Here is a 13,665-nt window from a genome sequence, read left to right on the forward strand (position 1 = left end):
TGCTCAGCCGTGGAGTCAGGCCAGAGCAGGGCAAGTGGGTGCCAGCACTCCCTCATGGGCAAACACCCTTGGCTTTCCCTCTCCTGAAGTGGGAGGAGAGGAACAGGGTAGACCAGCCACCATTAATTTTCTTTGCCTGCAAAACAGGTTTTTTGGATGTAGGCAACATAGGGCAGGGGTTTCAAGGCTGTCTAGACTTCAGATCACCTGATGGGCCTGGCAGGATGTGGCTCAGCCTGGGAGAAATCATCAGTGCCCTGCCCTGCCCAGCTCCTCCTCAGCCCCAGGCTGCCCACCTGATGACATCCTTGGGAAAGGTGCTCAGCCTACAGCACCTGTCAGCTGCTGTTCAAAGGAGGTGGTGGCCTGGGGGGAGGCTCAGCTAGAACTGAAGGCAGAGAGAAATAATAATACTTCTGTTTTCCAAACATTTCTGTATACCAGGTATTGCTCTATGCATGTAACCTACATCAACTCAGTTAATCCTCTGTTCTCTGAGACATTCACTATTATTGTCTCCATTTTATGGATGAGAACAGTAGAGTCCAGAGAAGTTAAACCACTTATCCAGGGTCAACCAGCAGAGCCAGGATTCTAACCCAGGCAGTCCCGCTCTAGAACTCTTGCTCTTAGCCGCAAGATACAGCCTTTCCGCTCTGTTTCATCTGCCTTGCCTAGAGGGACACCCTGACCAATTGTTTGAACGTGTTTCCACAGCCATGCTCTTGAAGCTTTCATAAAGTTCCATTTTATAGTTAAGAAAACTGAGGCCCAGAGACATTAAGTGACTTTTTAAAGTTTAGATAGTAAGCAGGAAAGGTAGGCCTAGATCCCAGTTGTTTTTTTTACCCCAAAGTCCAGGGTATTTTTAAGTGTCAGAGCAGAGTTATGCTACATGCGCATCTGGACTGGCGGATTCAGGAGGAGCTGTCAGCCTGTCCATTCATTTGGTAACTGACCTCTTGGCCAGGGCTGGGGCTGGGAAACTGCTGGACTGGCAATTCACAGGTACTTGGGCATTCACGTCCATGAGGGACACCACAGAGGGGGACAGTAAATTGGTTTTTATCTGATAATACCTGGTGGTAAACAGGCCCCTGATCCCTGCTATTGCATAAACTTGCCTTTGTTGACATAAGCTTGCCCTTCACCTGCCTGCTCTTTCAGTCGCCCTGGGGTCCAGGCTGGCTGAGCTCTGCCCCAACCCAGTGTCTGATGGTGGGATGTTTGGGGGGCCCTGTGGGAAGAAGGTGGTAGACAGCTGGAAGGAACCAGAGACACCCTTTCACCTCCTGTTCTAGTAGAAAGACCTCACCTGAGCAAAGCACTGCCTGGTAAGGGGGTCTATTTTCCCACTAACCAGTGCCTTACTGTCTCACCTGCAGGTGCCATGTCGGAGCCATCCCGAAATGCCCGTCCAATCCCCCAGGGCAGCAAGGCCTGTCGTCGCCTCTTCGGCCCAGTGGACAGTGAGCAGCTACGCCGAGACTGCGATGCACTAATGGCCAGCTGTGTGCAGGAGGCCTGTGAGCGATGGAACTTCGACTTTGTCACTGAGACACCGCTGGAGGGCAACTTTGCCTGGGAGCGTGTGTGGGGTCTGGGCCTGCCCAAGGTCTACTTGCCCTCGGGGCCCCGGGGGACCCGAGACGACCTGGGAGGAGGCAGGCGGCCTAGCAGCTCACCTGTCCTGCTGCAGGGGACAGCTCAGGAGGACCATGTGGACCTGTCACTGTCCTGTACCCTCTTGCCTCGCTCCCCTGAGCAGCCTGAGGGGTCCCCAGGTGGGCCTGGTATCTCTCAGGGCCGGAAACGGCGGCAGACCAGCATGACAGGTAAGGACAGATGCAAGAATGTCACTGACACTGCAAGGGACCAAGACCTAGGATTCATGGTGCAAGGGCTGACCTGTCTGGTGCTGCTTGCTCATTACAAGGGGGAAACAGGCACAGAGAGGGAAGCCACTTGCCTGAGGTCACACAGCAAGTCTGTAACCAAGACCAACGAGCTAACATTTATTGGGAACATTTATTAAATGCCAGGTCCTTCGCTAAGTTTCTAAGGTGGATTTCATTTAGTCCTTATAGCAATCCTATACCATATGACATTCTTGCCACCCTTTTATAGACTAGGAAACAAGATTCAGAGAGGTAGAGTGGTTTTCCTAAAGTTGCACAGTGAATTTGCAAAGGAAAGAAAACTAAGATATAATTTACTAGCTGCTCTATACAAGCTTAACTCCTCTTCCCCATCACACACACCTACTTCCAGTCCTGCCCTGCCTATTTTGTTCGCTTTAGTACTTTTTACCGTCAGCAGCTACTTTCTTGTTATTGTCCATCTCCCCCACTAGGATATTATCTCCATGAGAAAGGGATCTCTATCTCTCTTGTTCATTGCTGACTCCCTAGCACCTATAACAGTGTCTGGCATATAGTAGGGCTTGATAAATTATAAATGAGTAATGCTGACATTTGAGCAATTATTAGGCCAAGCCCTAGACCAAAGCCTTTCTAGAGAGCATTCCATTTAATCCTTAGAGGACCATACCAGTGTTATCCTCATTTTACAGGTGAGGAAACAGAGGCTCAAAGAGCTGCAGCCAAGAGTCCCACAGCAAATTCGTAGCTGAATCAGAACTAACAATAAGGATAATAATAATAATAGCTAATGTTTATATGGCCCAAGCATTGTGCAGGCACCCTTTTCATGGATGATCTAATGATATCCTTAGAGCAGTGCTGTCCAATAGAACTCTGCAGTGACGCAAATATCCAGTGCTACTAACCACATAGAGCTTTGATTATTTGACATGTGACTAGTGTGACTGAGAAAGTGAATTTTTCGTTTTACTTAGTTAATTTAAATAACCGCGTAGGACTGGTGGCACATTGGGTAGCCTGGCTTAGAGCTGGCTCAGGAACATAAGTCCCGTTATCAGTGACTTCTGTGAAGCGTGGTGATGTCCTGTAAACACCCTGGGAAATGGGGCAGAAGTTGCCAGAGTTCTTCCCAGTATTTGACAATGTGTCCCTTTGGCCCTAGGGAGGGGTCCCTGGTTCCTCTGCAGTTTGCCTTGATTTAGTAATTGTGCCTTCTTCCTCCTGGCCTGTCTGACTTCTGTTCTCTCTCCTCAGATTTCTATCACTCCAAACGCCGCCTGATCTTCTCCAAGAAGAAGCCCTAACCCGCGCACTGGAAGCCTCACACTCCTGTAAACGTGGGCCTGCCGCCCCTTGCAGGCTCCTTCTACATCTTTTGCCTTAGTCTTTTAGTTTGTGTGTCTTAATTATTATGTGTGTTTTAATTTAAATTCCTCATGTACATAGCCTGCTTGCCTCCCACCCCTGCCAGCTGCTGGCATTAGAATTATTTAAAGAAAACATTAGAGGAATGATAGGCTTATTAGATTGCCAGATATTTTTATTATGCAAACTATTATTTAAAAATTTCTCATCCTATGCTCTGTTTCCTGTCTCCTGGAGGTAAAGTGGGGCTGGCATGACCCCCACCTGCTAGGTGGTGCTCACTGGAGGGGCCTGGCTCCCTCTGTTCACTGTCACACTGACATTATGAAATTCTGCCCCTTTCCTTCATTCTCAGACCTGAATTCCTTAAAATTTGAGAAGAGATAGCACTTTGAAGCGGGCCAAGCAGAGTGGGGGCATCATCCAAACCTTGGAGTCCTTTTGCCTCCTCTAAGGCTAAGCATGGTGACCTTGAAGTGGGCATAGCCTGGAATAGGGCTGGGGACTGGCACCTTCCTGGCCCTTGATACCCCACTCTGTCTTGTGAAGGCCTGGGGAAGGTAGGGTCCCGTAGCAAACCACCTTGCCTCCCCTCACGCCCCTCTGCTGCCCACGGTGGGGCCAGCACAGTGTTTGGCCTCCACCCTGTTGGCTTCCCTGGGACTTTTCTAGGAGCTCCAGATGCCCCACTTTTCTAGCTGGGCTCTCAAGTCCTCCTCTGTTTCTTTCCTCTCCCCCGTGTCTTTTCCCTCTAGACTCCTCTCAACCCTGGTGGCAGCTCTGGGGTGCTCGTCCCCACCAACTCAGTGGATGGGAAGGGGAAGGGGTATGCTAGAAGTAGAATTCCCCAGTTCTACCTCAGGCAACTCGAGCAGTGACTTTCTTCTCCTCTCAGCGCTCGGGGTAGAAATCTTGGGTGGTCAGACAGGCCTCCTTGAGTGGGGATCTCTGCATTAGAAGTATGTGGGTGGGGGGGGGTGGGGAGCGACGTTTTCTAGGAGGGAGAGAGTGTGACAGCAGCCCCTGGGACTCCTCCAAGGACTTTCCCCATCTGCCCCACCCCTCCCCCATTTCATTGCACTTTGAATAGCAGCTGAACAAGGAGTCGGATGTTTTAAGATGGTGGGAGTAGAGGCGGTGGATCGAGCATGCCAAATGGGCCACTACAGGCCTGGGAGTTGTGGGCTGTCTTTCCTGGCACTGAACATTGAACCCCTGGAGGCACCAAAGCACTTAGTGGTTCTAACCCCACACATCTTCCAGCTCCTGGAACTTCCTGGCCTGGACTGTTATCTCCTGGCTCTCCATGTGTCCTCATTTGCCTGTCTCCACCTAGATTGTACACCTTTCAAGGGCAGGGACCAAGTTCTGTACTGCTCTGTGTCCTTTGTAGCCCCTCCCACAATGCTGGGTATACAGCAGGTGCTCAATAAATATTTCTGGTGACTTTACTTGTGAATATGCCTTGTTATCTTTAAGAACATGTAGGTGGAAGGTTTTTCAGTTGTTTTTATAATTTTAAAAGTTAAGCATTTAAGTTTTAAAAATGCAGGAAGCTTAGCAAACAGAAGGACCATGAGACAAAAAATAAAAACCAAACCAAACCAAATCAATAAATCATCACACCTCTGCAAAGATCACCACTGTCAATATTTTGGTTTCTTGTGTGCTCTTTTTAAGTAAAGAACACCTTGTAGCTTGACACTATTACTTATCAGAGAAATGCAAATTAAAACCACAGTAAGATACCACTATACACCTGCCAGAATGACTAAGATGAAAAAGACTGACAATGCGAAGTGTTAATGAAGATGAGGAGCATCTGGAACTCTTATTTATGCCTTGCAGGTAGAAACAAAATATTTCAACTATTTCGAAAAACTGGCAATATCTTCTAAAGATACCTCCCCTCATTCCTACATGACCCAGCAATTCTATTCCTACGTTTGTTCTCAAGAGAAATGAGTAAAGATTTTCACTAAAAGACACATTCATAGCAACATTATTTGTAACAGACCCAAACTGGAAACAATGTGATTAACAAAAGAGTGTGTGTGTGTATACAAAAGTATATATATGTCAATTGTGTATATATAGTGGAATAGTATACAACATTAAAAAGAACAAAGTACTGTTACATGCATGTTCTGATTATCTTTTTATAATTAATCCCCCCAAGACTTAGTGGCTCAAAACGATAATCATTTACTTGCTCCCAATTCTGCATTTTGGCCAAGAACTACTTTTTAAGTGCTGACTCATTCTCTGCTGTACAGGGCATGGCTTTGCTCTAGAACCTTAGAGGTCTAAGGTGAGGATGTCCCATTGGGGCTTTCCAGAGACTTCACACTATTACTTACCACCTACGGATATTTCTAGCACCATGGGATATGCTGGGTCATACTTCCCAAGTGCTTGTCCCATAGCGTGGACCCATCACAGAGCCCTCTTTTGCTCTGGCGTCCACTCAAACATGGCAGCTTCTTAAGTCATCCAATAAATGGGCTGGAGCATTAGCATGCTGCCTCCACAATCCAAACTGGCCCACACAGTGCTATGCCTCTTTTCAGTGGTAAGATGTTCACAGTATAATAACTTGTCCTTTCCCATAGGAGGAATGTCCTAGCATGCCCCAGGTTACTGACCACTTAAAATCTAACTGACATGATAGCTTCCTTTCCTGATGTGGATTTAGAAAGAATGCATTGGCCATATTACTAGCTTCTTACAGTCAGAGGCTGCATAGACTCTTCTAGTAAAGCTATCATATGGGACATAATGACCAATTAGAGCTACTACGTGAGTAACCATCAATGGCCATGCTTTGTTTGGTTATTACAGGAGCAGTATGGGGTAGATTGAATGGAGAGACGATGGGGCCATCTTGCATCCTCTGAGAGCACGACTAATCTCTGTAATTCCACCTGGGATGTGTGGTGTTGCTTCTGATTTACTATCTTGACTATGGAATGATTTTAGAGACTTGCATTTGGTTCTTCTTTTCATAATGACTCTTATTTCGTAGATTGGGAAACCAGTTCTGCCAGCTGCTAAGTGTATCCATCCCAAATTGCACTCAAGGGCTAGGAAATAACCACAGAGTGGGTCCACACCCATTAGACTCTGAGACGAACCTGGGCAGGACTCTATATGTCCCCTACTCTAAAAGAAGGATATAATGGTATTTCGAGTCACTTGGAACCAGTGTAAGTCCAGACTCCATCCAGTAGGCCTCAAGAGATCAGGTTATTCCCTTTCCACACTGTACGGCTATTCTGGTAAATAGCCAGAGGGCACCTTGCGGGGAGGAATTGAAGAGATATTTATTTTATGTACTCACAGGGGCATTATGGGTCTTTCTCTTCAATCAGTGCGTCTGGGTCTGAGAACTGGTTCAAACCTGGAAACTGGGTGACAGGCTGCCACTTTCTATCATAGCAGCTGGTATCAACCTCTGCTCACCCATCTTTGATCTGTTGTGGTTGAGTCAGTCATATCCTCATTAAATGCCCATCTCTCTTACCCCTGGGGACGCCATTGCCACAGGGCCCTGCAGATCAGAGGCCTCTGGTAACCATTCAGGCCTTGTGCCCACCTTGCCTCTGAGGATTCAGTGGCCCTGTGTGGCCTCTGCTTCTGCAGAACCTTTGTGTCTCCATTGACAGTGCCCATGGCAACATCTCTTCAGCCAGCACTGAGTTCCTCTTGCTAGTGCATTCTTTATTGTTTCAAGAAGGGAGGGTCTTCTGGTGGGAAGACAGTCAGCTGGTGGGTTCTCATGTAGCAAGTCCATTTTATTTCATCCACCTCTGAATCAAGCCTGAATCAAGAGAGAGGCCTCCTTAAAAACTCTTTATCCAGCCCTGTATTCCTCCTCTCCCCAGCCCCAGTCCCACATCCTTGATATCTCCTCCCGTATGTGTTTCCTATTTCCTACCAATACATTTCAGCCAGAACCGTTGCGTTTTTGTAAGTTATTTCATCTAGTAGCAGGCACTGTACTTTCCTGATTGGGCAATGCTGAGACCCAACCCTAATTACTGGTCTAGAAAAGGGGCAGGTAAACCTCAGCTCAGAGGGCCAGTTGCCTGTTTTTGTATAAAGTTTTACTAGAACGCAGGTATGTCCATTTGCTTACCTATTATCTATGGTTGTTTTTTTGCACTCTTAATTTAAGTAGTACAAAAGCAGAATTGAGCCACAGAGGTCACATGGTTCATTAGCTGAAAATATTTACTCTCCTGTTCTTGAAGAAAACGTTTGCTGACTCTGGTCTAGAGGCAGTGAGGGGAGGTGGGGTGGAAATCGAGGAATATAAGCATTGTCTTGTGAGGCATCTGGATGAATCTTTTGTGTGGACTGCAGATACTGAGAGAGAGTTCTGCTCCAGCAAGGGAGGGGGCACTTCTGCAGGCCAGGAAGGCTCGGGGAAAGCTGGGGGTCCAAGGTCCTCAAGTGCATCCACCCAAACGTCTCCATTCCAGGCCTCAGTGCCTTACCCTTTCCCTGTCCATTGGTGCTGTGCATCCAGTCTCTCTTGTAGCTCCACCACCTTTGTTATCAAATCCTGGGACTTCTTATCAGCACAGCCCACCCTTGGGCCACAGGAGATGAGGGTGGTTTAGAAAGCTCTTGTGGAGTCCTGTATTCCACAGCATGCCCTGGATTAAGCCTGTCATTCTCTTTTTTCAAGGCTTCTAGAGTAGCTGACAAAAGCCAGTCAGCTCCACAATCCTCATAATTAGCACCGCCCGAGTCTTTGACTTACTAAGTCAGTTTTGCCCTAGACTTCCACCCGCCCCTCATCTCAACGCCCCTCACACAGCTGTGTCTCAGTCATTGTGTTGCCACAGCCTACCACGAGATACCATCACCCTACTACCACTGGCAGGTCATCTCACTGGCAAGGATCCATTTTCAGAAGCCCATCTGCCATTTCTAGTCCCAACTGTATTAGATTCCTACCCCACACCCCAAACAACCTGTGTAAAGATGGTTTACTTGGGAGGTGGTCCCTGGAAGCACAAGTTGGAGAGTGGAGAATATGAGGAAGGAAAGAAAAAAAGGTGTTGGTGAGTAAGTTCTGCTGTATGTAACTGGGACCTAAACTTGCCCAGGATGTCTGAAGAGTCCACGTGGAACGTACCCTAGAATTCTTCCTCCGGGCTACTTGTCTGGGTACCTCTGGGGTACTTAACTACTGACGCCATCCATTTCTTTCCTGACTTGAGCACTTGTCTCCCAAACCCCACCCCGTCCCAATCTTCCACTTTACCCACCTCACCCCAGCACCCCAGTCACTGTTCCTTATCATTTGACAATTGGTCTGGCACATGACCAAGGCCATCTGTAAATTGGCTGGATCATAACAGCTAACATTGATGATCATCTGCCTAACGTGGTTCCAAATATTTTATATGGTTTATAGTATTGAATCTTGCAACATACCTACAAGGTGGGTGCTATTATCTTCTGTTTTACAGAAGAAACTCGGGCAATAAGTCCTTAAATCACTTGCCTGAGGTCATGCCCCTAGGAAGGAGTGGGGAGCTAGGATATCCACCTTGATGACCCAGGTCATACTACCTTCTCGATAAACCAGAAAGAGGAAGTGCCTCACCCAGGGCCACTGCCCCCTTGAAGAAGAGGATTGCTGGGGACCTATCTCCTTCTGTTCTTCTCTGTGGTCTTTGATGTAACTTAGGTTTTCCCAGTCGTGCGTAAAGTGTGCTATATAAATGCAAGTTCAAAACTAACTCCCTGGCCCTGGTTTCCCCTGACATTGCCAGTCCTCCCAACCTCCTAGACTAAGCTTGGAGTTGGCAGCTGGAGGCAGGTCTCCTAGTTTGAACTATAGCTCTCACCACTGCACTCCAGAGCAGAGAGCATTTTGCTTCAGGGTTTACTAAACTGCAAAGTGAATTCAATCATCTTTTAGGGGAACTGAAGGGAACTGAAAATTCATGAGTGCGAAAGTTTTCTCGTTCATATAATGGTCTCACTGTCTTTGACTCTTGTTCGTTAATTCAGTTTTTATAAAATGTAGTTTCTGAGCTCAGTGTTTTTAAAAGTCCAGTGACACTGTATTTTAAAATTAGCTCCACTATTTCCAAAAAGGCCTGGATCTAACATTTTTCTTAATACTTGATTATGTCCTCCTGCTAGTTGGTCAGGGACAGTTTTCTCCCTAGACTGGTTCAGAGGGAGAAGCCAGGCCGAACACTCCAGGACACTCAGGCTCCATCAGAGAGGGCTGTCACACAACCCCCCCTAACCCACCCCCCAATCCCACTCCACCTCCACCTTTTCTGTGCTGGCAGGGGAAGGTGGAGTTGGGGCAAATGAACTGAGGCTGCCTTGAGATCCTAGGGGTTGGGTCTTAAAAATCTAACCTTGCTCTGTTCAAAGAGAAATGAAGAGAGGCTCTTACTGGAGAATAAAAGGTCCCGGACTTGTCGCATTTGCCCAAATCTAGCAGGAAACACTGTTGGCCCTATTTTCAGAATATACCCACAGTTTAGTCACCTCTCATCATCACCTCGACTGCTGCCCTCCTGGTCCAAGCCATTATTTCTTGTCTGGATTATTTTAAAAGCCGCCTCACTGGTCTCCCTGCTTCTGTCTTTGCCTTCTAGTCTATTCTCCAAAATGAAAGCAGCTACAGGGATTCTTTTAAAACCTACGTTGGATCACTTCACCCTCCAAATGGCTTCCATCTCACTTACAGTAAACCAGGTCCTCACATGGCCTGCAGGTCGTAATGTCTGTTACCTCTGACCTCATCTCCATTCTTCCTGCCATTACCTGCTCCAGCCACACTGGCCTGCTCTCTGTTCCTCGTGTTCACAAACCATGCTTCTGCCTCAGGGCCTTTGCACTCACCGTTCCCTTTTCCTGAGCTCTCATTTTCCATATTTTCTTCCTCACATACTCTATTCCAGTATCGCGTCTTTGGACAGGTCTCCCCGTGCCACACCCTCTAAAATACTCCTCCTACCATTCTGTTCCCTCACTCTGCTTTGCTTTTCTTCGCAGCACTTATTGCTAGTAGACATATTACATATGGTTCTTTTTTCTGTTTTTTTTTTTTTTTTTTCACTTTTGTATACTCAGTGCCTAGCACAGTGTCTGGCTATGGTTGGTTGTGAGAATATAGATTTATTTAGAAATTAAATTTATTAATTTTGAAAACTTTTTGTTTTGAAATCATTTTAAACATATAGAAAAGTTGCAAAAATAGTAAAATAATTCCCCTGTGCTCTTCACCAATAGTCTCTAAATATTAAAATTTTGCCATGTTTTCATCATTCTTTCTCTATGTACAAATTATTCTTAAATATATTTTTGAATGGGTAAAATATGAAGATGGCACAAATTGTTAACATAAATCTCCCTCTATCTCCATTCCAACTACTACCAGTTTCTGGTATATTCTGTCAGATATATTCTAAGCATTTACAAACTTATACGAATGCATGTGCATTTATATAGCATAAATTTCATCCATATATGTACACTTTTTTATGCAAAGCATACTTTACTCACTGTTTTGCACCTCACTTTTTTCATTCAACAATATATTTTAAAGGTCATCCCATATCAGTCCACCTGGATCTTTCTCATTTTCTTCACAGCTGCACAGCAGGCCATTTTATGGACATTATCAGAGCTTATTTAACCAGTTCCCTGTTGATGGAAATTCAGGTTGTTTCCAGTCCTTTGCTACTGTGGACAATGTTGCAATGAATATCCTTTTTTATTATCATTTTGTATATCACCTGTAGGACTAGCAACTGGAAGTGAAATTGCTGAGTAAAAAGATTTTTGCATTTTAAAGGTTGATCCGTATCACCACATTTCTTTTCATAAAAAATGTACAAATTTTCTTTCCTACCAACAACATGTGAGGGCGTTTCCCTACAAAACACCCTTTACAACATGGTTTGTTTTTTTTTTTAAGTTTTACTAATTGGATACTTTACAATGAAAGCTCATTGTAGTTATATTTTTATTTCTTCTATTATGAGTGAAGATAAGCATTTTTTTCCTGTAGTTAAAAGCAATCGATTACTGAGCCATAAAAAGAATGAAATCTTGCCATTTGTCCAACATGGATGGACCTAGAGGTATTATGCTAAGTGAAATAAATCAGACAGAGGAAGACAAATACCATATGATTTCATTCATGTGTTGAATCTGAAGGATAGAACAAACAAGCAAAACAAAACACAAGCTCATAGATACAGAGAACAAATTGATGGTAATCAGAGGGGAGGGGGATGGGAGATGGGAGGAAAAGGTGAAGGGATCAAGAGGTACGAATTTCCAGCTATAAAATGAATAGGTCACGGTGATGCAATGTACAGCACAGGGAACATATTCAATAGTATCATAATAACTTCGTATGGTGACAGATGGTTATTAAACTTGTCATGGTCATGATATGGTAAAGTGTATAGATATCTAATCACTATGTTGTACACCTGAAACTAATATAATATGCCAACTATACTTTAATTTTTAAAAATAGAAAGAAAAAATTTCACATTACTAGGGAAAAGGAAGCAATTGATATTCCCTCCATGAACTGTCTATTTACATATGGTGCCAATTGCTCTAATGCATGTTGTTTTTTCATTAATCTGTAGAAATTCATGATATAAGGAGGAAAGTAGCTTATTTCCTGTGATATGTGAAATTTTTTGTAGTTTGCCTTTTTATTTGTCAAGAGTGTGTTTTTGTTTTTGTTTTTGTTTTTGGTTTTGTTTTTTTGCTATTCGGTTGTTTTATTTATTTATTTTTATTTTAAAGTTTCTATATAGTTGAATGTCTCAATCTTTTCTTTTCTGGTTTCTAATGCTTTGCGATATGCCTGGAAAGGCTTTGCTTGCTCCAAGATTATTTAAAAATTATCCCATGATTCTTTATGGCATTTGTTCAAACAGACACAAAAGTAGAGAGAAGAATAGAATGAGCCACTGGTTTCCCCACCAACCTCAACAGTAATTAATGAGAACAGGGCCAGGGCCTGTATTATTTCTTCTATGCCCCACCCATCCCCCTACCCTTCAAATACTTTGAATTCAATCCCAAACAACATATAATTGTACAATTTTTTTTTAATGCTTAAACTTTTGGTCCATATGGAGTTATTTTAGTTAGAGCTCCAACTTTGTTTATTTTTGCAGATAGCTAGCCCATTCTCTTAATGGTTTATTGAATAATCCATCTTTCTCACTGATTTGAAATGCCACCTTTATCATACACTAAATTACCGTGTATATATTTGAATCTATTCCTGTCTATTCTTTTTTTCTGTACCATTGATTTATCCATTTATATTCATGCTCCAGTACCACACTGTTCTGATAATTGTAGCTCTACAGTATATTTTGGTATTAGGTTAGATTATTCTGTAAAAGATGATTTCAATGTAAGCTTCCCCTGGTATTCCAAGACACTGTCTGAGAGTGAAGCCCTGAGGTAAGGCATGGTGTGCAGTTTTACACCCAGCTTTAGCCATAACTGTGCCCATCAACACTCTGGCTGGGATAAGGCATGGCATCACCCTGTTGACCAGAGAGTAGGGTCCAATTTCTGGCTTTGCCACTAAGGCCTGGGTGACCTGAGGCAGTCTACCTCACCACTGGAGCCTCTGCTTAGAAGAACCTCCCTCCCAGCTCCAGCATTCTTCAGTTCCAAGATTCTAGGGCAAGGAGGCCTCAGGAGTACCAAGCAAGATTGTGAAAGGATAACCAGTGACCACTTCTACAGGAAGTCTCGCAGATGAACACAGGAGATTGGCTCGCTGGGGAACGGAAAGAGTGATTAAGCAAGAGACAAGACTGTTAACAGTTCCAGAGCTCGTGGACTCCTTGGGGCAGTGGTTGCCTCATCACCAGGTCTAGGAGGCACGGGCTGCATGCACTACTGGGAGCCACTGAGAGGTGGGAGCCACCATGGAGTTGCATTGCTTCTTTTCTTTGGCGGGGGGATGGGATTGGGGAGCAGCAGTCCCCACCCAGCTCCTATGACAAGGGTGCAAAGGGCTAAACCCTCTTTTCTTATGAATTTGGGGCTCTCTACATGGGGTAATGGAGGGCACTTGGGCGGGAGACTGGGTTGATGACCTCCTTTAAATGGTCATGGGACCTCAGGCTAGTCATTTAGCTTCCCAGAGCCTGAGTTTCTCTATTGAGTTAGTGAGGAGAGGTGAGTAGACTAGAACAAGGCACTAGGCGATCTCTCACACCCACCAGCTTGGACAACTTGGGTTCTGTGACTGTTGCTATTACGTGTAGTTATTGAAGTAAGTGAGATGAAGAGCATACCTGGTTCTTTGCCCATTTGGTGAGGGAATGATGAAATTGCAGGGGCCCTAAGGCTCCTGCTGATACTGTATTGTAGTTCTGCCTCT

At 44.9% G+C, this 13,665-nt stretch overlaps 1 protein-coding gene across 1 annotated transcript in view; it reads left to right on the forward strand.

The window, feature by feature from the left end:
* Positions 1-4,699, forward strand: part of CDKN1A (cyclin dependent kinase inhibitor 1A) — a 9,190-nt gene extending 4,491 nt beyond the window's left edge. The window contains exons 2-3 of the mRNA XM_011354534.2: positions 1,386-1,835; positions 3,138-4,699. Of these exons, the coding sequence (XP_011352836.1) occupies positions 1,391-1,835; positions 3,138-3,187 (495 nt within the window). The 5' untranslated portion in view covers positions 1,386-1,390 and the 3' untranslated portion in view covers positions 3,188-4,699. The remainder of the gene's footprint in view (positions 1-1,385; positions 1,836-3,137) is intronic.
* The last annotated feature ends 8,966 nt before the right edge of the window (positions 4,700-13,665 follow it).

The sequence above is a fragment of the Pteropus vampyrus genome, unplaced genomic scaffold (assembly GCF_000151845.1).
Source record: "Pteropus vampyrus isolate Shadow unplaced genomic scaffold, Pvam_2.0 Scaffold18, whole genome shotgun sequence".
Classification (NCBI taxonomy): domain Eukaryota; kingdom Metazoa; phylum Chordata; class Mammalia; order Chiroptera; family Pteropodidae; genus Pteropus; species Pteropus vampyrus.